Source organism: Liolophura sinensis, chromosome 10 (assembly GCF_032854445.1).
Source record: "Liolophura sinensis isolate JHLJ2023 chromosome 10, CUHK_Ljap_v2, whole genome shotgun sequence".
Classification (NCBI taxonomy): domain Eukaryota; kingdom Metazoa; phylum Mollusca; class Polyplacophora; order Chitonida; family Chitonidae; genus Liolophura; species Liolophura sinensis.
In genome coordinates this window covers 13,750,249-13,777,016 of record NC_088304.1, presented here as the reverse complement: position 1 = coordinate 13,777,016, position 26,768 = coordinate 13,750,249, and the positions used below count along the sequence as shown (strand labels likewise).

General features: G+C 38.2%; 1 protein-coding gene across 1 annotated transcript in view; it reads left to right on the top strand.

Annotated features, from left to right (window-relative positions):
- Positions 1-26,768, top strand: part of LOC135476910 (peripheral-type benzodiazepine receptor-associated protein 1-like) — a 152,548-nt gene that overhangs the window by 103,556 nt on the left and 22,224 nt on the right. Inside the window, exons 9-14 of the mRNA XM_064757055.1 lie at positions 1,793-1,882; positions 21,810-21,995; positions 22,782-22,886; positions 23,538-23,588; positions 24,684-24,846; positions 26,391-26,459. Of these exons, the coding sequence (XP_064613125.1) occupies positions 1,793-1,882; positions 21,810-21,995; positions 22,782-22,886; positions 23,538-23,588; positions 24,684-24,846; positions 26,391-26,459 (664 nt within the window). The remainder of the gene's footprint in view (positions 1-1,792; positions 1,883-21,809; positions 21,996-22,781; positions 22,887-23,537; positions 23,589-24,683; positions 24,847-26,390; positions 26,460-26,768) is intronic.

Here is a 26,768-nt window from a genome sequence, read left to right as displayed (position 1 = left end):
GGCAACCTAGACTTTCACAATAAGGTTAAAAAACTGTACAGGAGACTATTGAATGTTGACAGCTCACGGAGTCCCACTCCATCCATGCCTGTTTGCCGCCGTATATTTGGTACCATCCTAGCTGCAATATGGGGTTTTTTTTTCAGACAGATTGAGATTTCCAAAACAGGTTTATCTTTCCCTTCGCTCTGTGCACAGAACGCCCCCTTAGTATCGATCTAAAACCTGATGCTGGCTTAATAGTGTGTTGAGCAAGGTGATGTACACATAATGCTTGTACAAGGTGGCTGTACAGTTGGAAATTTAAGTTGCTGTTCTAAATTCCATGTGCAGCTTTTTTTTTTTTGTTATGTCCATCATGTCTATGTTATTGTGCTATGTCAATTTATTGGTGTTTTATGCCGTACTCAAGAGTATTTCACGTATGCAACGGCAGCCAGCATTTTAGTAGGAGGAAACCGGACAGAACCCAGGGGAAACCTGCAATGATCCGCAGGTTGCTGGCAGACCTTCCCATGTACGACTGGAAAGGAAGCCCACATTAGCTGGACCTAAACTCACAGCAAATATAAAGAGATATAAAACTCCTCCTCCATACCCATAACAATGCCCCACATTGCAGGTAGACATGCTATGGGACATAGATGTTTAGATCAAATTACAGATGCATTTAATTTAAGATTAAGATATCTGTTTTGTCTGAATAAATCATAATGTGTGTAATTTGTAGGCTCACACCCTATTGAATTTAAGATTTAGCACCAAAAGGGATATTTTATGTTTTTAATTTGTCTTAAGTAAAAATTGCACTTTTCTCAAATACTGTATCTTGTGATGTTTCTTTTTTGCACTGCGGAAAATCTGGTGATGTATCAAAAATGTGAAATGTCTCAGTTAGCTGTGTAAAATTATAGTCGTAGATTTTTACAGGTGTTTTTCATATTGATTGCTCTTACCTTTTTACATGTGCATTTGTATTAATGATCAGCGAGCTGTAAAATGCTCACAGCCTCTCCTCTCACTGCTGTCTCATTAGCTGGCAGTAAATTGCTGACTGTAATTAAGCCATAAGCTTGCTCTGAGCACCAATCAATCACCATGCTGCCCTCATTGATCAGAAAACCAGGTGTGTTATCTGCCAGGTAGTGTTTAACGAGAGAGGTAGACAGCTACCTGAAGTCCTGTGTGTATTGATTTTGGGCAGGTAAATTCACCTACTGACGTATTGGCTGTGTATAGGTCCAAATCAGGTTGGTACCTTAAGCACTTAGGGTATAACGCCTAAAACATGTGTACTTGGACTGCCGTCGTGTAAGTGAAATATTCTTAAGTACAGCGTAAAACACCTATCGGATAAATGTGTACTTGGTAGAGGTATGAACAGGTTGGCTGCCACAACATTTAAGCCCTGTGACTCTGTAAGATGTCAGGTATCATGTTGTTCTCATATGACTGAATGTTAATATTTTATATATATATATATATATAGTCCATCTGATTACAGACTTTTGATTGAGAGATAGTTAGCCTTACCTGTTTAATTTAGTGCCATAAGAGACATGAGGTGGAGGTTCAAATCCAGTCCTGGAATGGGAAATTGTGGATTTCCTCCCTGTCACTGTTTTTGGGGGCTTGTGATAATACAAAGAATCCAATCTTGCATACAGACAGACAAATAAATGCGGCCAAAAATATAACCTAGTTCCTTGGCAGAGGCAAAAAGCTGTACATGTTGAAAGGTGCTATATTTTATACACAGACAGTGTTCTAAATTTTTTTCTGTGTGTTCTAGGAAGAAGAATTACAAAGTGAAACTGTGAAGAACACAGAACTCTCATCTCAGGTGACAGAGCTACAGGATAGACTCACAGAGCTAAAGAAGGTGAGTGTGTATAGGTGACAGAAACACAGTTTTTCACACCTGCATGTAAAAGCTTGTAAAAGGTGTGATACATGAGTAATGTGCAAATTGTGTGAAGTATAAGGATTATTAATTCATACTTATATACATCTTATCAGGACTTTTGTCCACCCGAGTCTGTACTATGTTGGCGAGATTTAAATACTCTTTTTTTTTCAGAGGGAGCAGAGTGAAATGATGTGATTTTTTGGGGAGGGAGGGGGGGTGTTTTATTTAGAAAACCTTGTTTCTCCATAACATTGCCAAGATAGTGCTCTCTCACTTTGCTCCCTCATGGAAGTTAATTGTTCACTGTTGAAGCATCAACAGATACTTTGCTAAAATGTATACATGCGACAAATTGTTACTGCTTAAAACTCTTATGGATTTCTGTCTGCGTATTATTTCTACCTACACTCTACAGTAATATGCATGCTCCCAATTTTCATTCAATGGTTTTACCGGATTTCTCTTTGAAATGCTTGATTTTTAAGTTCTTGAAAGTACTTTTATTCTATTAAAAAGTTTTCATTACTTCGAAAGCCCCTGTGAAAAAGAATTTTTTTTTTGGATAACAAGTCCTTAAAAAGCCATAATATTTCTGTGTGAAACCTCCTAGTGCTTTATGTTCAAATGTACTGATAAATAAGCTACCAAAATACCTAAACTGATTGGTCCTTCGAAGTGCCTGAAAAACAAGGACTTTGTAGGTCCTTGAAACCTCTTGAAAAGGATTTTTTTTCACAGAAGGAAAACCTTCTTTACACATTAATTAATAAGCTTTTGGAAATCATGTATGTATGTTTTAAAAGCAAAGAAAAAACAAAATAAAAATGAAGTACAATGTATATATAAGATGGAAGACCAGTATTAGACACCGTCCATGAAAATAGTTTGATGTATTTTTTTTTTTTTTATTTTTCCAACCGAATAAAATGGTTTTAAACCATCAGATTCTTCAGTGGTCTGTTATGACCCAGAAGATATATTCATATTTTTCCTTGAAATAGCTCATTTTAACATCCATTCAGTGAATACATTCATAGATCTACGTGAATGTGAATTTTGAATAATTAAAGCTAGCAGTCTATGTTTATTAAAGAGGACAAAGTCTTATGTGACGTCTCTGGTCACAGTATAATCAAAAATTGCCACTATAGAGAAAATTCTAAAAAAAATTCTTTTTGTGAACAATGTTTAATGGTCTTTCATCAAGCATATACTTCACATTAGTGTTTCATTTGCATTCAAGAAATGATTCAAAACACACATAGAAAGACGTAAATTTGCATTAATGATGTGGAGGGCAGTGGAGATATTTGATGACGGCCCCTCTCATGTGTTACACATGTTAGTTGCCTTAAATAAAGTAGCCCAGATTCCGAGTCCCTCTTACCCATTTAAAATGTCATGTGTAATTGTTATATATGGCCTGTGAAACCCAGTGACATTTAGAACGATGGATTTGGTGTAATTTCTCCATGGCATTAAGAGTGCCATCACTCTGCACAAAAACCATGGGGAATTTAATGGCCATGGCTTGAACCATACAGTTTAAAAGAATTTTGGCCAAAATTTTTTTTACTCTGTTTTGTAACTTTTCAGATATGTTTTTTACCTCATTGAGGTATTTGAATAGTTCAAATTTTTCGTGTATGTATTTACTATGGGTGATTTTGGCAGAAGTTGGACTGAAAATTACTTCAAAGATAAAAGATTAAATTCAAAATTAAGCGTAGGCAAGACATACATGCAGAATTTGTAAGTTTGATTTTTGAAGAGAAACTTCAATATTAATTTAATCCTTCTCCTGTGTGGAACTTATACAATGAGACGTAAATCATGTTGCAAGCAGGAAATTTAATGTGATAAGTGGTGAATTAATGCAATTCTTCATCCTTTTTTTGCATGTTTGCAGGTGTATATTCAAGCATATTCTGAAGACATTACTTTGCATGGACTGATAAAATTTTACTTTTTCTGGTGCCCTGAAATTAGCCAATCCAACCAATGTTTTTTTGTCTTCAAATTCAAATTAAAAATGCACTAAAAGTTGATCTTTCATATGTGAATAAATTGAGGAATTAGGTTGTAGAGTGAAAATTGTAAATGTGCAAAAGAAAAGTAGTTCTTTGATTTTGAAAAGCCTAATGATATTGTAAGCAAGCACTTTACTGTACCAATATGTTATAAATGATGGCCGTACATGGGAAGGTCTGCCAGCAACCTGCGGATGGTCGTGGGTTTCCCCCAGACTCTGCTCAGTTTCCACCCACCATAATGCTGGCCGCTGTCGTATAAGGGAAATATTCTTGAGTACATATTGAGAAATATTCTAAAACACCAATCAAATAAATAAATATAAATGATGAAGTGTAAGTGAGAAGTAGGTCTTAGACATCAAACAAATCATAATGTTGTTAAAATGTGACTGAAATGTTGGTGCCCAGGAATCAAAATTACCCTGTTGAAGCCATCATCATTCATTCAGTCATTCAGTCATTCTGCATGGGCTGCAGTGACTCACACACATCTGTGACTGGAATAGGTTATCATCACCTTCATATAGCCGTAAACGCACTTGATGTATGTGCATGTCAGACTGTCAATATGTGCCAGGTTTTTTTTTTTTTTACCGAGCGATCTGTAAGTGGCTGTCATCTGTGACCTGTTAGAATGATGTGTGACAGCCATTTAGCCTTGAAACTTGATCGAGTTCATTAGTCCGAGGTTTAGCTGCGCTTCTGTCACTGGCGGGTTGTCTAATGGTCTATGACACATCCATGAAATCCTCTTTAGCTGTTGGCATCCACGCATTCGCACGTAAGCCCTGATGGAGAGGGTACCTATAGCAGACGTTCATTGACCGCTTTTCACGACAACAACAAAGAAAAAAAAAAGAAAAAAAAAAAAGTTCCTGACTAGTCTTCTTCCCATATGTCACAGTTCTGATCTGGTCATCAAGGAGAACTAACCACTTGTGCCCGACAGCAAATCAGTGGACATGGAGCAGTTTTGCGCAGTTTCACCGCCTCAGACGCTGGTTATAATTAGTATTGTGGAAAGGGAGACAAGCCGATTTGCAGGGCTAAGATATTGTCGTTTCCGGTGACAACTGAATGATTTGAGTAGAGTGGCTGGCTTTTTAATTGTGCTCTGAAGCAGTGTGTGGAAATATTGATGGTTTATGAGGATTGAAATGCCACAGGAAGTGAAGAACAATGTCCGTGTGATCGCTGATACTCAGCCAGGAATGGTTTACAGGTCACCCGATTATTAAGCGACATTTGGCTAATCTGTTGTTTTGTGTCGTTAAGGGCAGTGGTGTTAAACTGTCTGCTAGAGCTAAACGTTGTAGACTGACCTGTTATCCGTATAAGGCTGATATTCATATTGGACAAGCACAGCAGAAATCCTTCACTTAGAGGCGATGATGACAGGAAATACTTTCACACGTTCTGGACGGATACATGCAGGCCTTAACTGTTTGAAGTTATTCTGGAAGTTTTATCTCTGCCTGTATCCTTGAAGATCTAACTTTGCCTTTTAAATTGAGCAAGTTTTAACTTTGCTTTTTGGGTGGAAGTTTTAAGATCAGTTTTATTGTAAAAGTTTGATTTGGCATGTAGCCTGCAAAGTTATAACTGTATTCTACTTTGATTATGGATGCTACAACTGGTGCCATTGTCCAAGAAGAACTCAGTCTGGATTGATAGGGATGATTATCACAGGAAATGTCATTAGTAACCATTTTCCTGGATGGTCATTTGATCAATACATACGGGAAGGAGGGATGTTTACATGTACCTCTTATCTAGTCAGCTGTCTCTCATAAATTGTGAAAAAAGAACTGAAAAAGAAAAACGAATCCACACTGCATTTTCAAGGATAAGCGCAACAAAAGGATACGCTTATATGTTGAAAAAGGATGGATGTTGTGGATTGATGGGTGAAAGAGATTGGCGTTCTAAGGGAGCTTCAGATCAATCAGTCAGCCATTTTCGTGGAGCTTGAATAAGTCTTCTGTTCTGTGGAAAGTTGGCTAACGACTCTTAAATCTCCTGATATGCGGATAGAAAAGTTCAAAGCTGTAATGTATTCGGTGAAGTTTAGGCTCTGATGGCATCCTGCTGAGTTGGTGCTGTGAAGAATTCCTGTAGAAGTTGGTTCTTGGACAGTTTCCAGTCGAAGATGGTTCTGTGATGGCTTCCTGCTGAAGTTGGTTGTGTACGGGTTTCTCAGTTGAAGTTCCCTGTGTCTTGGGATTGTCAAGTTTTCTCACTGAAGCATTATGGGTCAGCAGTGTTCAAGAGGCAGAAGGAAACTTCGAAAGTTTGCATCATCAGATTTAGGGGATGAGAGTTTGTTTTTTCAAGGAGAGAGTCTCTCCGTAAGTTTAATTAATAACTGGTAATTATGGGCGTACATTTTCAATGTCTGCATGATGCTCATTTTTTTTTCATTCTTCTGAATACTCAGGGTTCGTTTCTGACTTTAGTCAAAATTTAAATTCTCTTTACGATGTTTAGTTTTTTGGTACTGGAAGTTGAAAATTTGAATCATCTTAACATTGATGAGATCATAGGCAAGAATTATAACCCAAAATGAGCTTTAAGATTGAATTTTAAATTGTGACTTAAGTCAGAAATGGCTTTGTGGAATTGGCCCTTGGTCAGCTTTGAACTATATTTGAAGGTTTGTTTGAAATGATCAAAGCATCGTACCATACTTCTCACGTAATGAAAATGTGAGTTTAATCAAGAAAAGTAATATTTTAGTTTTTATTTTCTTGTAAAATGCATTTTTTTTATGGCAGGTTTTTAGGTTAAATACAGTTTTCTTAAGAATGTTTACACGAGTGAAGGAAAAATGTGTGCATTTAGTCTTTTGTAATAATAATTGTTGTATAACATGTAGTTAGCAAATTTCGGGGCCTCCATGGTAAGCATGCCATTGGGGTACTGTGACCTAGGAGGCTCTGCGGTTGCTTTGAGTTCAACTCCAGCTAGTGCTGGCTTCCTCTCCAGCCGTACGTGGGAAGGTCTGTCAACTAGCAATCTGCGGATGGTGGTTTCCTCCCCCTTCATTGCTGGTCACTGTCGTATAAGTAAAATATTCTTGAGTAGGATACAACATAAAACACCAATCAAATAAACAGATTTCCTTCAGTCAGGTTTGTGGGTGGAAGAAACCCCGAAAGTAATTAAACCCTTGCCTGTTGTCAAGTACCAGACAAATTTCCTGATTTAAAGCCAGAGCTGTATCGGTGAGAGCTGAATTCGAGTCCCCTGTCTCGTACGTCATGGGCGGATTGCTTACTACAGACACATTACCCTGCACACCGCTAAGATCTACGCCTTAGACTGAGCGACCAAAAGATCCTGAATAATACAGAAGGTGCTTGCTTAGTGGGCCTTGATTTAATTAACCTACCACGCATCTTTAATGAACCTGAAGTTCATAGTGCTGCGCCTAATGATTTTAATATCCAAGAGCTCGCTTGCATATCCTAGGAGTATACAAAGCCTATTGCTTCCAAAATTTTCAATTATTCCCAGGCCATCAAGGAATTCGATTTGGCGACGTATACTTCTGGCGGCTATAACTGTGATTGTGGATCCTCAGTTTTTACCTACGACAAAATGTCCTGACTGGTGACCTTAATATTATTAAGAATCATGATCTAAGGAACCTCTTTGTGAGAGGTCCATGGTATAGAGAAAAGAGAAATGTCAACATCAGATCTAACATAAAAAATATCATCTCGGCGCTTGAGGAGTATGTTAAAAAAAGGTCATAACGGGAGAAAGTGGATTCTTCGGTACTTAACGATTGGCTTGTCAAAAAGAAAGTTAGTTTAGCTATACACTGTATAGACATTGATGCTCTAACCTAAAGTTAAACAGGTTCTGATGGATCCCACTGTACAAGAAACACTTGCTGGCCTTCATAGTAAATCTGTCATCACTGTAGCAGACAAGGCTCCTAATAATGTCATCTTTATTTGAAGGAATTATTATTATCAAATTCTTGTTCAAGAGCTATGTACATCTACAACAACATCCACGTATTCTGCTAGTACATGTACTCTGAAGGAATTATTTAATAAACACAAAACCTTTCCTAAAGAAAGGCAAATAAATGTACCTACTCGTCATACAGAAATACCACAACTTTACTGGATTCCTGAAATGCATAAATGTCACAGTATTTACTAAAACAGGTCACCGTTACATTAACGTCAGAAGCAGTAAGGCTTTCTTTAATTCTGCTATTTATAAAGTTTACCACTCGTGGGATGTTACATTATTTATTGAATTACTTGATTTTCTCATTAATAACATCTATGTGAAATTTGGTTATACCATTTACCATCAGTGCATAGGTATTCCAGTGGGTACCAATTGTGCGCCTCTTTTGCCAGACCTATACCCGTTTTCATATGAATACAACTATATGCAGAAATTACTTAAAAGAAATATCTACCAAGCGGTATATTGATAATCTACTGGTGTTAAATAACCCCCATATTGCTGAATCGGTGAAGGAAACCTATCCGCCTTCATTGGATTTAAAGGAGACAACAGATAGTCCGGATGGTACATCTTATTTGGATCTATATCTGTTCAAAGATCAACAAGGTCTCCTTTCACGCCGTCTTCATGACAAAAGGGATAATTTCAATTTTGATATTGTAAATTATCCTTATTTGGATAGCAATATACCAAAGGGTCCTGCATATGGTGTATACATATCTCGCCTTGTAGCATTTGTCAAGTCTTGCGTAAATTGTGATGACTTTAATCTGCGTCACAAATTTTACCATGAGTATAACAATCTCGTTGGCAGGTATGGACAGAGCGTTCAGAATCTCTGTCGATCTGCATTGTGATCAACCACATAGATGGTGCTGTTATCCTTATGTACATATCTATCGCGTACATGGTATTTTTACAACATAGTTGGCGCTAGTTGCCGAGTGTAACCGCATATCTTATAGACAGCTTTTATACAGACCAGCATGTCATGTGTAACATCATAATAGATGGTGCCTCTTGTAGTATGAGATCCTTACATATTAACGGGAAAGAAGTAATTGTCGGTTACTTTTGAATCACAATCTGTTCTGTTAGGGTCTGTTATGCTCATCATTTTTGAACTGTATGTAATACCACTTAACCTGGGGCTAGGGGCTGTAAAGGCAGCCATGCTCATTACATCTACATGGTGCCTTTATGAACAGTTGCAATCAAAGCACAACTAAGATACCTTGTTTAATTGTTATTTGACGTGGAACTCATTCATGGACTACGAATTTGAACTTTGATATGGAAATCATGCCTGGAATGTCCACTGTCTGCCCGGCATCATTGAAAACTGATGACCGCTCCTCTCTTGTGTCTTACTGGCTTTATTTCCTATTTGTATCATTTCTTACATACCTTTGTCTTTGGGAGTTAGTGTTAAACGTTGTTTTGGAATGCCCTTTACGGACTACGAATGGTATATGAATGTCGGACATGACGCTTATATTGTAGACCTTCTCCATTCAGCATAATGAATAATACAGAAGGTGCTTGCTTAGTGTGCCTTGTAGGCTTTCTCCTTTCACATAATTATGAATACAGAAGGTGCTTGTTTAGTGTGCCTTGTAGGCCTTCTCCTTTCACATAATTATGAATACAGAAGGTGCTTGTTTAGTGTGCCTTGTAGACCTTCTCCTTTTAGCATAATGAATAATACAGAAGGTGCTTGCTTAGTGTGCCTTGTAGGCCTTCTCCTTTCATATAATTATGAATACAGAAGGTGCTTGTTTAGTGTGCCTTGTAGGCCTTCTCCTTTCACATAATTATGAATACAGAAGGTGCTTGTTTAGTGTGTCTTGTAGGCCTTCTCCTTTTAGCATAATGAATAATACAGAAGGTGCTTGCTTAGTGTGCCTTGTAGGCCTTCTCCTTTCACATAATTATGAATACAGAAGGTACTTGCTTAGTGTGCCTTGTAGGCCTTCCCCTTTCACATAATTATGAATACAGAAGGTGCTTGTTTAGTGTGCCTTGTAGGCCTTCTCCTTTCACATAATTATGAATACAGAAGATACTTGCTTAGTGTGCCTTGTAGGCCTTCTCCTTTCACATAATTATGAATACAGAAGGTAATTGCTTAGTGTGCCTTGTAGGCCTTCTCCTTTCACATAATTATGAATACAGAAGGTACTTGCTTAGTGTGCCTTGTAGGCCTTCTCCTTTCACATAATTATGAATACAGAAGGTACTTGCTTAGTGTGCCTTGTAGGCCTTCTCCTTTCAGCATAATGTTTTCAGAACTTAACTTGACCAAGCAACTTTGTTTGAAGCACAACATGGGCTGTTATAATTTGGCAACTGTTTTTTTTTATTATTATATATATATATATAACCCATGTACTATTTTAATTTACAAGCATTCACAAGCATTACCTACTAATTTACAACACATCGCCAGTAATTTTTTTGAAAACTTTGTGTTGACAGTGTATTTTTTTATCAAAAAGTTTGCTCTTTGATTTATTTATTTCATGGGTGTTATATCAAAAATACTTCGACGACAGCGGCCATCATTATGATGGAAGGAAACTCCACCGTTTGAAGTGTTTCCAAAAAACCTGAAGTATGGTAAAATCTGTTTATTTATTTTATTTGATCGGTGTTTTACGCCATACTCAAGAATATGTCACTTATACGATGGCGGCCAGCATTATGGTGGGAGGAAACCGAGCAGAGCCCAGGGGAAACCCACAACCATCCGAAGGTTGCTGACTGACCTTCCCACTCATTGGTGAGGGAGTCTTGTGGGACTCCTGGGTCATTACGCTGCACTAGTGCGCTAACCGACCGAGCCACGGAGGCACCCACAGGTAAAACCTGTGGATGTTGTCATATATTTGATGCATTTTTCTTGAAAAGCAATATATTTTAGTTCAAAAGAGTTGTAGTGGCCAGCATAAAACATACAGTAGATTTAAGTAAACACTAGATGGTTTCAGAGGACAGAGTAGAATGGGTCTGTGATTACTCCTTTTACATCTGCAACAATTTGAGACGACAGTTTGAGACTTTAAAATTTCCATTTCCCTTTTTTGCTTGATTTTTATAGTAGGCTGTAGATGGAGAAGTACTTTTGAAAGTCATCAGTTTTGAGAGCCCAGCAATAATCATTTTACATAACAATAAGATGTTAAAAATGAATGTAAAATCTCTAAAGCTCAAAAATTCATTTACAAATGTACACTTTAATGATTTGTCATCATAGCGCAATCGTAAGGATGGAAGTTTTGCAAAGCGTCTTAAGAATACTACTGTTTTGGGCCGAACATCGCTATTATTGAGTTTCATTAGAACAGATCTGTTAAACTATTGTTGAGTCAAGTTACTCCTGTCTCCAGAGCTGCTGACAAGAACAATTGCCTGTCATCGATGATGGCTTTAGTTTGCACGTATCATTTTACCTTTTATCGTGATCGTTGTTTTTCTCGAACCCATCTTAATCATGTCGAAAACAATCCGTCCCTTGGCACATGACCTCACTTACTTTCATGCCAGGCCTATTTGTTTTTCGTGTTTTTTTTTTTTGTGGTAGAAAAAAAAAAGACATCCACAAAATGAAACTCTTGCACAACTTTTATAGCCTCCGTGGCATTTAAATATCGTTAGCCTTTTCTCGAAGCAAATTGCGGATAGTTGTTTTCTTGTGAAGGGCTTTTATATGCTAATGGCCAAAGTGGATGTAGGCCACGAGTTTGAAAGCTGACAGCTGTGGGTGCTAAATTTGAGATCGCTAGCTGTGCATGAAGACATGGGTAGTCTCAACCCCCCCCCCTCCCCCCCCCACCCCCACCCCCCACCCCCCCACCCCCACCCAAGTTAGCTATGCATCTAGACATGGCTAAGTCTTTTAGCGTCGAGTGGTGTCAGATGTACAGTTTACTTATCTTTCAGATGCACAAGTATCTGTGTTTTCTAGTAGTGATATAGGGGAAAGAGGTAGCTCAGTGGGTATAAAGGCGACTTACTCTTATTATACCATGTATTCTTGAGTACAGTGTAAAACATCTGTCAAATAATAAATATTAAAACCACAAGGTGCTAGTATAAATTTAGTCAGAATTTGAAATCATTACTAATTTTCTTCTATTTTCCCTATCTCTCCCATGTTGATTTTGTCAGAATACGGCGTCTCAAAGACACTGAGACATGCCCTGGCTAAACTTATTGGTGCCAGTTTGCGTATCCACATATATCTGTAGCACCTGCTATAAATGGTAAGGTAGGTCAGTCGGTATGGTTCATAACTCCTAACCATGAGGTGGTGCTGCAATCTGAATTCCCTTCAAACCAAGTGCAATGTTAATACGACATCTTGAAAAAAGTTGACATCTTTTCCTCAAGCCCCTCTCATTGAATAAATGATCTATTTGTTAATACCTGCGTCTACATCTAATATCATCCGTGGTGTATTACATGTATGTCACTAATTAATTCGTAAATTAACGGCTAGTTTCGGTGGATAGTTACATGATACGTTTCCAAAACTCCCCCCCCCCCCAAGTTTTGAAGTGTTTAAATATTGTACTACAGCTAAAGTGTGGTGTGCAAAAATGTACTTTCAGGAGCATATGAAGGCCTTAAAGTGATACTTTTGGTGTGAACACTTACACACTGTTTTTATAATAAGAAATTAATCATTGTCCACAAAGTCTCTCAAGAGGCCCTTTAAGGTAGATCAATAAGTCTTAATCAAGCCAAACCTATCTCTTGAAAAATGCAAGACTTTCGGTGAATGTATACAGTAGTTCTTGTGTAGATCGGCAAATCATCTGTGAAAATCTTGAAGCTCTTCTCATACAGGACTGATCATGAGCTGAAAACTGGGGAACTCTGGCTGGTCTCGTTGAACCGAGGCCGCGCTGACTTCGCTGTTCATTTCCATATTTATGGTTGTGATTAACCCATTGAGCACTATGTCTGCCTCCAAGCCTGGGTCTTAGCTCAGCACAAAATCCTCGTGGATGCTGGTCATTCCCAACATCACTTATTCCAGAACTGATGTCTCCCGCACTACCTTGGATTAGGCTTTCAGCTGGAGACCGCATAAACATATGCTCCATTTGCTTTATTGCCCATGTAATGGACCATTTTATATGCCCGAAAAACTCGGAATTATTGCCAGCCAAGGCTTTTCTTTTGGTATCCAAAGCCTGGGTTGTCTAAGCATTCATTAGCATCGTCATACTTTGTCTGCAGCTAATGGCTATATCGTGGTCCATACAAAAGCTAATATATGGCATTTTTAAGCTTTTGCCTTGATCAGTACTGGCGATATTACATAACTAGCTTATTTAATGGACTGGTGGTTTTTACTTCTAACATCCTCAAAGGAATGTGCGTAGTTGCGTACTGAAGTAATTTAGGTATTTATACAGGGCAGCAAAACTAAAATATTCTACCTGTCATAACCATGGCAACTATATTCTTTATAGCATACAGCATACAGTAAAACCTGAGAGCAGCGACAACGGGGTCGTAATTGGCAAATGGTCACAAGTAACAGGTGAAATGCCTTTCGATACTGTGTACTTGAACAACATTCAAGCAAGTTAACAAGAAAGATTTAGTGCACATACTTCGCAATCACATTCTGTGAAATATGCATATTCAAACTCATGTACCTCGCCTTTAAGAATGAGAAGAGCACTGCCCCTCCACGGCATCAAGAACAACAACAACAACAAAACTGTCCTCGCATGCACAGCTGCTAGTCACAGCTAGAAAAAATTTAAGCCAAAGTGTAAATTTCTTTAGTTATTATGTTCGCAGTTCAACTTCTCTGATGAGATAAAAGAAATCAATATTATTCTGGGCTTTTATCAGGGTTTTAACAGCCTTAAACAGCTTAACGGAATTAAAGTTTATAGAAAGGGATAATTGTGCTTGAGAGCTGTCTGAGTCCATGATAATGGCTTAAATATGATATCATAACAGATTATCAGTCATACAATACAGCCTAATATTAAGCTGTCTGAGTCGAGACTATGTCTGGCCTCATAAAGATATCAAATAATGAAGTGTATTTGAGTATGATCCAGACATTGTCCTTTAATAATGTCACAGTATTTCATGAAAACACTTTGGCGTTAAATGACCAAAACTTTCGCCCATCATGACCAGGTTTTACATTTTGTCTCATGCACTCGCCACGATATGGCTGAAATATTTGCCGATATGGCATTAAGACATATTCATTCATTTATTCATTCAGAGTTTCAATGATTTTAAAAAGTTATTTAAGATTTGTCTGGAACGTATGCTTCCTACCGGAAAAATGTAAGTTTCAGTACCAAAAATAATGATTCATGACATTGATTTCTAATTGTCAAGGGTGAAATTTTATGTATTTATTTATTTGATTGCTGTTTTACGCCATACTCAAGAATATTTCACTTATACAACGGTGGCCAGCATTATGATGGGAGGAAACCGGGCAGAACCCAGGGTAAACCCACGACCATCTGCAGGTTGCTGGCCTTCCCAAGTATGACCGGAGAGGAAGCCAGCATGAGCTGTATTAAATGGTCAGCTATTGGTATTAACTTTGACCTAAAAATATTTAATTAGCTCGAATAGCATCAATGATTTTTATCTCTGAGAAATGTGCCTCAATTTATAGCTCTTCAGAAAGTCAGAAAAAATTTTGTTGTTTTTTAATTCCTATGTACCATTGGAAAAGAGAACACAATTAATCTTCAAATAAATTTAAGGCTTTAAAGCTGTGATAAATCTGTAGTATGGAAAACGTTTTAGAACACTTTTGCATTTTCATAAAAATACTTTGGGTTGTAACACAGTTCATATAATATGAAACCCTGTTTCTCATTGTGAATTTTCTTTGATATGATTGCAGGATTGATGCCTGATATCTAATGCATATCTTGCTCTATAGCCTGATTTCCCAATACTGTAATTCTTCAACCCTTTCACATGTTTTTTTTGCAAAGTGTTTTTTCAAGGACGTTCTGAAGGCATTATTCTTTGTAGACTGATAAAATTATACTTTTTGTGAAGCCCTGAAATTGGCCAATCAAAACACAGTGTAGTTTCCAAAATAAAATTACAGATGTTTCTAAATTGCACTGAGAGTTGCTCTTTCATATGAGGAAAGGTTGGGGAATTAAGGTACATGGATTTCATGCCTTTGTGGTATGGATTTTTTAATCCTGTTCATTGGCTGATCATGCTTATAGGCATGTACAGTGATGCATCGTTTAATCATGCCATTGTCGTTATGTGCCAACATCAGGGTAGAAATAATTAAATGATGAACAAAGTTTTAATGCATGGAAAGAGAAAAAAGAGAAGGACTTGAACTGAGTTTGATTTTGTTTTTTCAAAACTTCAGCAAGGGTCGAAAAAGTTTTATTACTTTTTATCAAGAAGAAATGATTGAATTTACCATTTTTACACTAGAATTTATTTCTTCATTTCTTACACATGTGCTAGTTGATTGCACTGAAGAAATCTCAGAATGCCAATGAAGTCAATTAGTTCCCTTAATCGAAATGTAGGTGTGGTGACAGCCTTAATCATTGTCTGCCCTTTTGGGGCATTTTTTTTTTATCACTGCACATATCGATCCTCTTTTGTATCCTGAGACTTCAGGAGGCTGACAGCTTTTTTGCTTCCCTCACTGTGTTACCAAGGAGCCGAGTGAAAGGCTTTATCACCGTCTTTGGGCTTTTTTTTTTTTTGTGGAGACATTTTTGCAGTAGAATGGACAAACAGAGACCATGTAAAATGTTTTAGTACCCAGCAACACAGATCATTTGGTGTTGCATGATTACAGGAAAAGGGCCGTGTAAAAATATTTTTAGAAGTTGCGTCTCATTGTTGCTTTAAGATGAGTTTTTAATGAGACCCCATGTCTCATCAGCCCTGTCTTTCACGTGACTTTTGATTGCTAAAAATTGATTGCGAGATCATACTTTATCATTATGCTAACATCTTATGCAACTGTACATAATTCTTGTGCGTGCACCCTACACCACCCCAACCAAAATCCCCACCCTCAACAAAATCCCCAGCCTTAACAAAATCCCCACCCTTCCACCTACCCCATTCCCTCAAGGCACCTACACTTAAACTGGATCTGTATTACACATGACCTGATGAAGTGGCACAGTTGAATCGTACAATTACTGCATTGGATGAGGTTTCTCATATACCTGACAGTTAGGGTGCAATCGTTTTGTCTTTTGTCTTTCTTAATGTTCCTCTGGTTCAGGACCTATTCCACAAAGCAGAAACTTTTGACTCCAAAGGCTACGGACTTGGTTTTTAGAAAAAAAATATAAAAACTACCAAAACGTATACATGTATATATTGATTTTGTTTTAAATGGGTTTGTTGTAAAGTGTGTGTTGGTGCTGTAGTTTTGGTAGCTTTTGGTGATGCAGTCTTCACTCCTGCCACTCCCTGCATTAGCAAACAACTACAGTCGTTTTAAATGGGTTTGTTGTAAAGTGTGTGTTGTTGCTGTAGTTTTGGTAGCTTTTGGTGATGCAGTCTTCACTTCTGCCACTCCCTCCATTAGCGAACAACTACAGTCGTTTTAAATGGGTTTGTTGTAAAGTGTGTGTTGTTGCTGTAGTTTTGGTAGCTTTTGGTGATGCAGTCTTCACTTCTGCCCCTCCCTGCATTAGCAAACGACTACAGTCGTTTTAAATGGGTTTGTTGTAAAGTGTGTGTTGTTGCTGTAGTTTTGGTATCTTTTGGTGATGCAGTCTTCACTTCTGCCACTCCCTGCATGAGCAAACAAATATACTCGTTTCATGAATACCTCTACTACAATAGTGCTGATGCCATGTTCACACTATAAATTAACAAAAAATCCAGGGTTTTCATTTAGAATTGGAGGAGGTCAGAGTTCAAAAGTAGGGGGCTGAATTGAAAGCAGTTATGTCACAATTAACATTCGTTTAAATAGTAAGAACATTCAACGTAGGCGGCTACAAAGAGGGACGGCAGTAGACAGCTGTCTGCAGCCTGCTACGGGGACGGCAGTAGACAGCTGTCTGCAGCCTTTTACAGGGACGGCAGTAGACATCTGTCTGCAGCCTGCTACAGGGACGGCAGTAGACATCTGTCTGCAGCCTGCTACGGGGACGGCAGTAGACAGCTGTCTGCAGCCTTTTACAGGGACGGCAGTAGACAGCTGTCTGCAGCCTGCTACGGGCACGGTAGTAGACAGCTGTCTGTAGCCTGCTACTTGCCCTTTTGAACACCCTGAAATCACTCCTTTATGAATTGAAATTTGACTTCGAAGGAAAAGTGTCCATGGAGTTATCATCCTGTTATTTAAACTATAAAGGCAGATATAATCTTGGTCATGTTGGAAATTTCAATATGATATGTACAGTATGGCTGTTTGAGTTAATAAGATCAAATGGTGATACATAAAATTTTATAGTTACATAATTAACTGGTGTGGTGTTTCCAATTAATAACTACTGTTTAACTCAAATTTGTGTTACACCAGTCAAAACTGGTTTTGTGGAGTACAGACCGCGAGCTGTTATCCACAGTTATGTATGTTGGGTGAGCCACATCAAACAGCAATCAAATAGATGACAAGTATTTCTGACATTTGGAGATTTTCGTCCAAATTAAACATGGACCCTGCCATTTTAACCATTTAAGCATGTATCGGTTGTTAGGCCACTGTGGCTTGTTGTAGCATTACATGAATATTCATAAGTCAGTCTCAAGAGAGTTGCAGAAATCACAGAAATGAACAGTTCATCTGACCCTTGCTAATTCAGGTCATGTAATAGACCTAATGCATATTCATTAAGTCTATCCACTAGGGACCCGCTCATGGTGCTAATGTCATGCGGTAGCGATTCTGTTACGTCCGCCAGCAGAATTAAATAACCATTTCTGAAATAACAAACTTATGTTAGACCATATGTCTCTTCATTGTGAAGGCCACTGATTTGAGAATATTTAGGTGCTACAATTTTTGACACTGCCCCACACCCAACCCCACCCAACCCCGCCCAACCCCTCCTCACCTTTTTTCAAATGGAGTGTGTGTATGGCATAATCTTGTAAGCAAAATACCAGTATCACAGAAACTAATTCAGTGTGACTGTTCAAATTTGGTTTGCATGCACTTTCTCTAGTACCAGATACCACCAGGGACTAGCTGTCTGATAAAAACATTTTTAAAATTTTTGTTAATACTGTAGAACCTTTTCAATCTCTATAGCACTTTTTTCCACTGGAATTTATACACACAATTATTGTGGAAATGACACCAAAAATGTCAATTCTTTTTGTTAATAAAGGTGCAAGCTTTGTAAAAGTGTGAAGATTATTTCTCTACGCCCCATATTTCTCAGAATGTTCCAAATTATTGGTCACAGTGGTATATTGAAGAATTAAAGTATTTATTAAAGATGTATGGCTAGGGTAGAAAGTTTCATGATGGCTTTGAAAGTTTTGGATGGGAAGATGGTATCAGATGTTGCTTCAGGAAAGCCATATTAGATATCTCTCCTGTACAGGTTTTCTGAATGAATTGAAGTTGCAAGGATAGGTTTCAAAAAGAAGTGGAAGCAGATGTATTTCATATCACATGCTGATTGTCTTATTTGACATGACGTATCTATACATGTAGTTAATTTAAATATTCCTACATCATTCAAAGTTTTACAGTAACATTCCAACCAAAAAGATTCAAGTTCCTGTCTCTTTAAGTTCAGCAATCCAGGATTTTGCCAACCCGGTGTAAAGTGCCTAAAAGCCTCACACTTGCTGAACATTGCTTGATAAGCCCTGAATAATTGTGATATGCCTTACAGACAGTCTAACAAAGCACATGCAGTCCAAGGTGCTTTTATAGGGCTTGACTTTTCTCCCGTCAGCTTTTACAATGCGCCCTTTTTGCGGAAGACGTTTCTCTTTTGTTGTCTTGGAGACAGACATTGTTTGCTTCCTGTCCCTGAACCTTGCAGCTTCCTTGATAGCAAAAAGGTTGCCCGTGATGGATGCTCAATACCGCCAAAGTTTTAATGAAATCCTTGTCGTCTTGCTGGTTGTTAGGGTGACCTTTGCTAGCATGAGTTGATGGTGTACTGCTAGTGCCTGGTTTGCCATTTTGCTGTTGTAACCTAATTTTGTCTCGCCTTTAGAGATTTCTGATGACCAGGTGTTTACAGAGCATGCCAGGCTTTCAGTTCCACAGGAGGGGCGTGCAGTAGCATGCCAGTAGTAAACCACCTGCCTGCCCATGGTGCTCCTGGGCAGTATGAATAGGAAATGCTGAAATAACATTGCAGTTGGTTGTCATACATATAAGTACATAGGCCACATCAATATTTATACATCGGGACCGGTAGATCCAGGATCAATCCTTTACAAGTCACACCTAAGACTTTAAAAGAGGAAGTTTTAACTTCCTCGCTTGGCGTTCAGCATGAAGGGGATAGTGCAACGACTGGTTGACCCGTATCAGTATAATGGCTCGGGCGGGGCGGCTTACTTGCCTTCGGTAAGTCGTCTCAGTGATGCAGCACTAAATAAAAGAGCGGTGGAAATCCGTCCTGCAACAAGGAGGCACATTACACGTGCATGCACCCTAATGATTCCTTCGTCGTCATATGACTGAAAAATTGTTGAGTACGACGTTAAACCCCAAGCACTCACTCACTCACTCGCTCAATATTTATACTACCTCATGAGATTAAGGCTACACATATAATGGTGTAGATGGAAGATATTTATAATGGGATGTCAGAAGTGGGCTAGAGGTGAGCTATTGGCGTGCCATTCATGTGCCTTCAGCCTGCATGGTAGTTCTCCCAGTCTCTAGGAACCGATTGTGTATATCTGTGTCAGTATTGATTTATCACTGAACATTTAAGTTGATTTACATGTAATAAACATTTTAACTGGCCAACAAATATTGAACCAATGTCTACAGTTAGATATTCTGTGCAATGGTACAGATGAAGGCAATACTCATGTTTGTCTCAGTATTGATAGTGAAAATGAGGTGTAATTCAAGGCGACACACTTGTCCAGGTAAACTTGTATACATTGTTCTTGACTTTGTGGCTGGGTAAACATTGATGCCTGGGATATTGTACAAACATGGTGTCCATGAGGTATGTAAACATTGCCGCCGGTTTCTTTTAGAAACTGTCTCCATTGACCATGAGATACAGTGTCCACAATTTGGAGTGTTTACCCTCTGGGGGAAGCGGGTGCTCTACAGTTCCCGCAGTATGATGCAGTGGGATCCATGACAGCTGGGTTAGGAAGGATACAGTACTGTACACATTGTAAAGCTGCGATTAGCATATGCGTTCCCAAGGCTGCAAATTGCATAGTCTTGTTAAGCTCCCTTATTCTCTGTCCAGGCACATTGTATTTTTGCCTGTGGGACATAAGAATCTTTTAGTATAAGATAAACGTAGTAGAACTGTTAACTTTGCAATAAAAAATGCTTAAGTTACAACTTCTGCATGTTTTTTTTTGTATGTAAACATTACATTTCAGCTACTGGCAAAAATTAGAAATATGTGTTTGTTTGGCTTAATATTTCACCCTCAGTCAGGGCACCCCATTATTCTGCCTCTGGTATGTCAGTGGCTTCCCTGTGGTGAGCTTATGAAATGGTATTTGTTTGCCGGGATAAAGGTATATAGATATTTGGCAGGCTGGTGACCATGCCCATATCTCATAGCAGTAACATAGCTTCAATGCACCCTCAGTTCATGAAGGCTATATAGTACTGACCAATGGAAACCTGTTTTTCAATCAGTATAGCCACCGACAATTTTTTTTTAGCACTGGCTGGTAATGTTCCTGTATGCCTTTTCTCACACTTAAGACACACTATTAATGACAAAAATTAAGGTCAGTTATTTAAATTTGAGGGAATATGTCTGTGTTTTAGACATAAAGTTGATTATGATTGTCCAATCTGTTCTCATTTTGCTGTTCACATTATTAAACTCGGATACACAGTTTAGTCCGATGTAAAGCGTACTTAAGTTTAATGACACCAAGTGAATTGCTGATCCTAATTAACCTTTGACCTATAATGTCAAAGGGTGTCGTGAAGAGGTCATGTTCATTTTGTCTGTCAGCTCCCATTTCTGCCATTCAAAATAACGTCACTCAGTTCTCTGCTATATAATCTGTAGTTTGAGATACCCTAAGTTCTCAATCTTTTCGAATATGAAAGAACAACTTCCAGTGCAATTTATACACATTTTTAATTTGATTTTGGGGATAAAACTACACCGGTTGGATTGGCCAATTTTAGGGCCTCATGAAAAGTATAGTTTTAGCAGTCAACACAGAATAATGCCTTCAGAATATGCTTGAATATACACCTTGCAAACACGGGAATAGGTTGAAGGATTACATGAAATTTTAATTGAACAAGTCAGAAATTGTGAAACAGTGTTGGTGTTTTGTTGACATTAACAGACACAAATTACAATACACATAAAAAATATTTGCACGTAAATGCATTGATGACAGGGATTTTTGCCATGATTTAAAGTGTAAAATATGTAGGTATAGATTACATGCCACAAGTGAAATCAACATGAAAATCCATATGTCACAATTCTGGCATTGTGTAATATACTGTATTTCGACTAAAGTTTGGCCAGTAAAAATGCACTTTCCGAAGCACATAAAAGACATAAAATCAAATATTTCTTTGTCAGAAGCTCCACTTTAGGTGACTTACAGTGATGCATGTTTGACGTCCAAATCCAGATAGCTTGATCTGTCCAATACTGGTTCAACTAGGAAACATTTAATCATACTAACCTGTGAAGTGTCTGTCTTTCCAGTTTGAAGAAGACGTACAGAGTCTACAGAAGAGTCTCGCGGAGTCACAGTACGAGTGCGTCTCGGCCAAGGAACAGGCTGCCGAGCTCCAGGAAACAGTCCACAAATTAGAATCCGAGTGCTCTGCGGCGAAGGAAGAGGCTACTGAACTTCAAAGCGAAGTCGACAAACTCGAAAGTCTCCTTAAGGTGGGTTGTGTGAGGGCATTGTGTTGAAGTTTTTCTGAATTTTAGTCATTTTTTTTTTTTACAATTCTCCAAGTTCCATGAAATATATATGAGAAATACATTTAGGCGTACACCACAAAGCGTGTAAGAAGCGCTTATATACATGTATACACACCTCAAGACAATGTAAGAAGTGCTTATATATTCACCTCAAAACAATGTAGGAAGTGCTTTTACACCTCATAACAATGTAAGAAGTGCTTGTACACCTCAAAAGAATGCAAGAAGTGCTTATACACCTCATAACAACGTAATAAGTGCTTTTACACCCCATAACAATGTAAGAAGTGCTTATACACCTCATAACGTAAGAAGTGCTTTTACACCTCATAACAATGTAAGAAGTGCTTATACACCTCAAAAGAATGCAAGAAGTGCGTATACATCTCAAACCATTCTGAGAACAGAATTTGAGCCATTTCATCTGATGAAATTATATATTTCTTTGTAAAAATAAAAAAAATTCATCAAAAACAGATGCACCCAGCTGTGAAGCATATTAATGTATGGTACACAGATTCTTTATTCTTTGACCGAAATATTATGGCTGACATGACGCAGTAATCATTCATTCATTTAATGTGTCATTCGGTATAAAAGTTGTAATATGCATTAAAATTGAGCTTTTTTGTTTGCTGTGCTGGTGTAGAAAATGTTCAGTTAAGGGATGGCTTTTTTTTGTTTGTGAAAAACCTTCAGGTAAGGGATGGCTGGATGAATTTATAGATTTATTTATTTATTTATCAGCATTTGCGGGAATGTGCAGAGCAGCATGATCAGCTGGAGAGTGAACACAAAGCGGCCTTGTCGCAGCTCAAACACAAGCAGGATGAGGTGACTATGTTACAGAAGGTGAGAAACACTATGGTTGCTAAAGTCTAACAAAGTCAAAAATAATGTGTGCTTCAAATGAAAGGCAACGGAAAAATGTGTTTTTGTTGTTTTGTTTTTTGTGCTTTTTTTTTTTTTCCTATCAAGAAATTCCACAAAAGCAATTATTTTCTGAAGTGGGTGTTTATGACCATAAGTTTTTTGCAAATTATGTTAAATGAACGCAAAGAATTACATTAAATAATTATTAGAATGATCCAAAGAAGTTCAATCAGTGTACAAATTTGAAACTATTATGCGCGAATCTTATTAATTGTAGCTGTGTTTGAAATTTTTTGACTTAAATCTCAAGTTTGATGAATGTGAGAAATGGACCCTGGGCTCACTTTGTTAAAACTTTGTGACGTAATTTTTCGTGACTTTTCTCATAAATGGCATTATCTTATGGCGCTATAATCTGGACAATGTCTTTTACGGAAAAAGTTACGAGGAATGTGACTTACAAAGTTTTCTGCAAGTGGGCCCAGATCTTTATACTTTTACTATTTTTTTAAGTCATTAAGTATTAGTGTGATGATTTACAGGGGAAATTTTGCATTAATGCTAATGATTGTCAGCTATCGTGAAAGAATCTGTATTAATAGGTTTTTGTAACTGTTGTATTGCTTTCAGGCTCAAAATGAATGGAAGAAACAAACTGAAGAAGAATTAAGTGAATCTCAGGTGTGTTTTCTAAATGACCCACTGGAATATCACTCGACTGATGTTGATCAAATTTCAGATCTCTACTTCTGATAGAGAAATGAGAAATATCAAAACTTCTTATAGAGAAATGAGTGTGGTGAAGAAGGCATGATCAAGAGACCAGTGTTCAATATCAAGTGGACCAAAATGTAAAAATTCCTAAATTGGCTTTATTTGTTCGAATAAATGTCAAGCCCTGGCTGATGAAATTTATTTATTTATGTGATTGGTGTTTTACGCCATACTCAAGAATATTTCACTTATACGACGGTGGCCAGCATTATGGTGGGAGAAAAGCGGGCAGAGCCCAGGGGAAACCCATGACCATCCGCAGGTTGCTGGTAGACCTTCCCACTTACGGCCGGTCAGGAAGCCAGCATGAGCTGGACTTGAACTCACAGCGACCGCATTGGAGGAAACCAGGCCAAGGGAACCCACAACCATCCGCAGGTTGCTGGCAAACCTTCCCACGTACTGCCAGAGAGGAAACCAGCATGAGCTGGACTTCAACTGATGTAATTTAGGTGTGCTAGGTGTTAATGGGTGGGACTTCATGGCTGGTGTAATAGGCATTGTGTTTCATTTAGGTGATAGGGTGGCTTTCGGACTATCATGATATGTTTACATTTACAAGGGAAAGACAATGATCTATCTTGATATGTGTACATTTACAAGGGAAAAAATAATGATCTATCGTGATTTGTGTACATTTACAAGGGAAAAGACAATGGTCTATCATGATGTGTGTACATTTACAAGGGAAAAGACAATGGTCTATCATGATGTGTGTACATTTACAATGGAAAAGACAATGATTTATCATGATTTGTTGAAAGCGGCTTAAAATATCTACCAAGGTACATTGTAGAAAGTAGAAAAATAGAATGGTGTGTAATGTTGTCTGTATTTTTCTGTTTTTCATGTGAATGTGTAAAAAGCATGCTTCATGTCTGAATAATTCAGTCGATTTCAGAATATTTCTTCTGCTGTAACTCCTGTGCACTTGGAATAGTTCCCACGTGAAGTTGAAAGTCCTAATCACTTATTGATTTCTCTCTCTCACTTTGACTCTAGTCCAAACTAGAACGGCTGACCGCTGAGCTAGACATCTTATCTTTGGAGTTAGAACGGAACAGAACAAAATGTAGCAGCAATTCCTCCATAGCCATCCAGACGGATCACGACGACGAATCATCAGTATTCTTGTCCAATGGTCAGCTGCCATCTGACAGCACAGGTAAGGGGAGGAGCCTTTGTTGTCATGGTAACAGTAATATGGATAAAATTTCATTAACAGTAATTAGTATTCTTGTTCAATGGTCAGCTGCCATCTGACAACACGGGTAAGTGGAGGAGCCTTTGTTGTCATGGTAACAGTGATATGGATAAAATTTCATTAACAGTAATCAGTATTCTTGTCCAATGGTCAGCTGCCATCTGACAGCACAGGTAAGTGGAGGAGCCTTTGTTGTCATGGTAATAGCAATATGGATAAAATTTCATTCACAGTAATCAGTATTCTTGTCCAATGGTCAGCTGCCATCTGACAGCACAGGTTGGGGGGGAGCCTTTGTTGTCATGGTAACAGTAATATGGATAAAATTTCATTAACAGTAATCAGTATTCTTGTCCAATGGTCAGCTGCCATCTGACAGCACAGGTTGGGGGGGAGCCTTTGTTGTCATGGTAACAGTAATATGGATAAAATTTCATTAACAGTAATCAGTATTCTTGTCCAATGGTCAGCTGCCATCTGATAGCACAGGTAAAGGGAGGAGCCTTTGTTGTCATGGTAACAGTAATATGGATAAACTTTCATTAACAGTAATCAGTATTCTTGTCCAATGGTCAGCTGCCATCTGACAACACAGGTAAGTGGAGGAGCCTTTGTTGTCATGGTAACAGTAATATGGATAAAATTTCATTAACAGTAATCAGTATTCTTGTCCAGTGGTCAGCTGCCATCTGACAGCACAGGTAAGGGGAGGGGGGGAGCCTTTGTTGTCATGGTAACAGTAATATGGATAAAATTTCATTAACAGTAATCAGTATTCTTGTCCAATGGTCAGCTGCCATCTGACAGCACAGCTAAGTGGAGGAGCCTTTGTTGTCATGGTAATAGCAATATGGATAAAATTTCATTAACAGTAATCAGTATTCTTGTCCAATGGTCAGCTGCCATCTGACAGCACAGCTAAGTGGAGGAGCCTTTGTTGTCATGGTAACAGTATTATGGATAAAATTTCATTAACAGTAATCAGTATTCTTGTCCAATGGTCAAGTGCCATCTGACAGGACAGGTAAGGGGAGGAGCCTTTGTTGTCATGGTAACAGTAATATAGATGAAGTTTAGTTAACAGTAATCAGTATTCTTGACCAATGGTCAAGTGCCATCTGACAGGACAGGTAAAGGGAGGAGCCTTTGTTGTCATGGTAACAGTAATATGGAAAAAGTTTCGTTAACAGTAATCAGTATTCTTGTCCAATGGTCAAGTGCCATCTGATAGCACAGGTAAAGGGAGGAGCCTTTGTTGTCATGGTAACAGTAATATTGGTAGGTTTCATTAACAGTAATCAGTATTCTTGTCCAATGGTCACTTGCCATCTGACAGGACAGGTAAGGGGAGGAGTCTTTGTTGTCATAGTAATTAACTATGGCGGTCTGGCGGTCATCAGAAATAACAGTAAAAGTGATGTTAAACAGCAGCTAGGCAAACAAGTAAAATGCATTTGTTTGTCCTTGTAAAAATTTCAACTTTCAACTTTTTTTGTCCTTTGTAGACCTTCAGGACGACTTAATCCGATCCAAATCCGCACGCCTTGCAGAATCCGCAAAATCGCTAGACACAGGTGGGTTCTATTGCTGCTGTCTTTTTCTGTCTTTTTCCTTTTTTCTTTCACATTTATAAAACCCCCACATTTTCCTCCCTGTGTGATGCAATGAAATTTTCTATGTATAGCCTTTCATACCTGTGTCTTCAAATCCTGTACATACGTAACTATTCAGCTAGTGAATTGTATTATCTCCCTTTCAATGGAACTCTTCTGTGAACATATTTTCTCTGGGGCATGTTTGGCCAATTCCTTTATATATTCCAGGGTGTGCAAAATTGTATGAGAAAATATAAATGGAAATTTTTGTGTGAAAATACATGTATC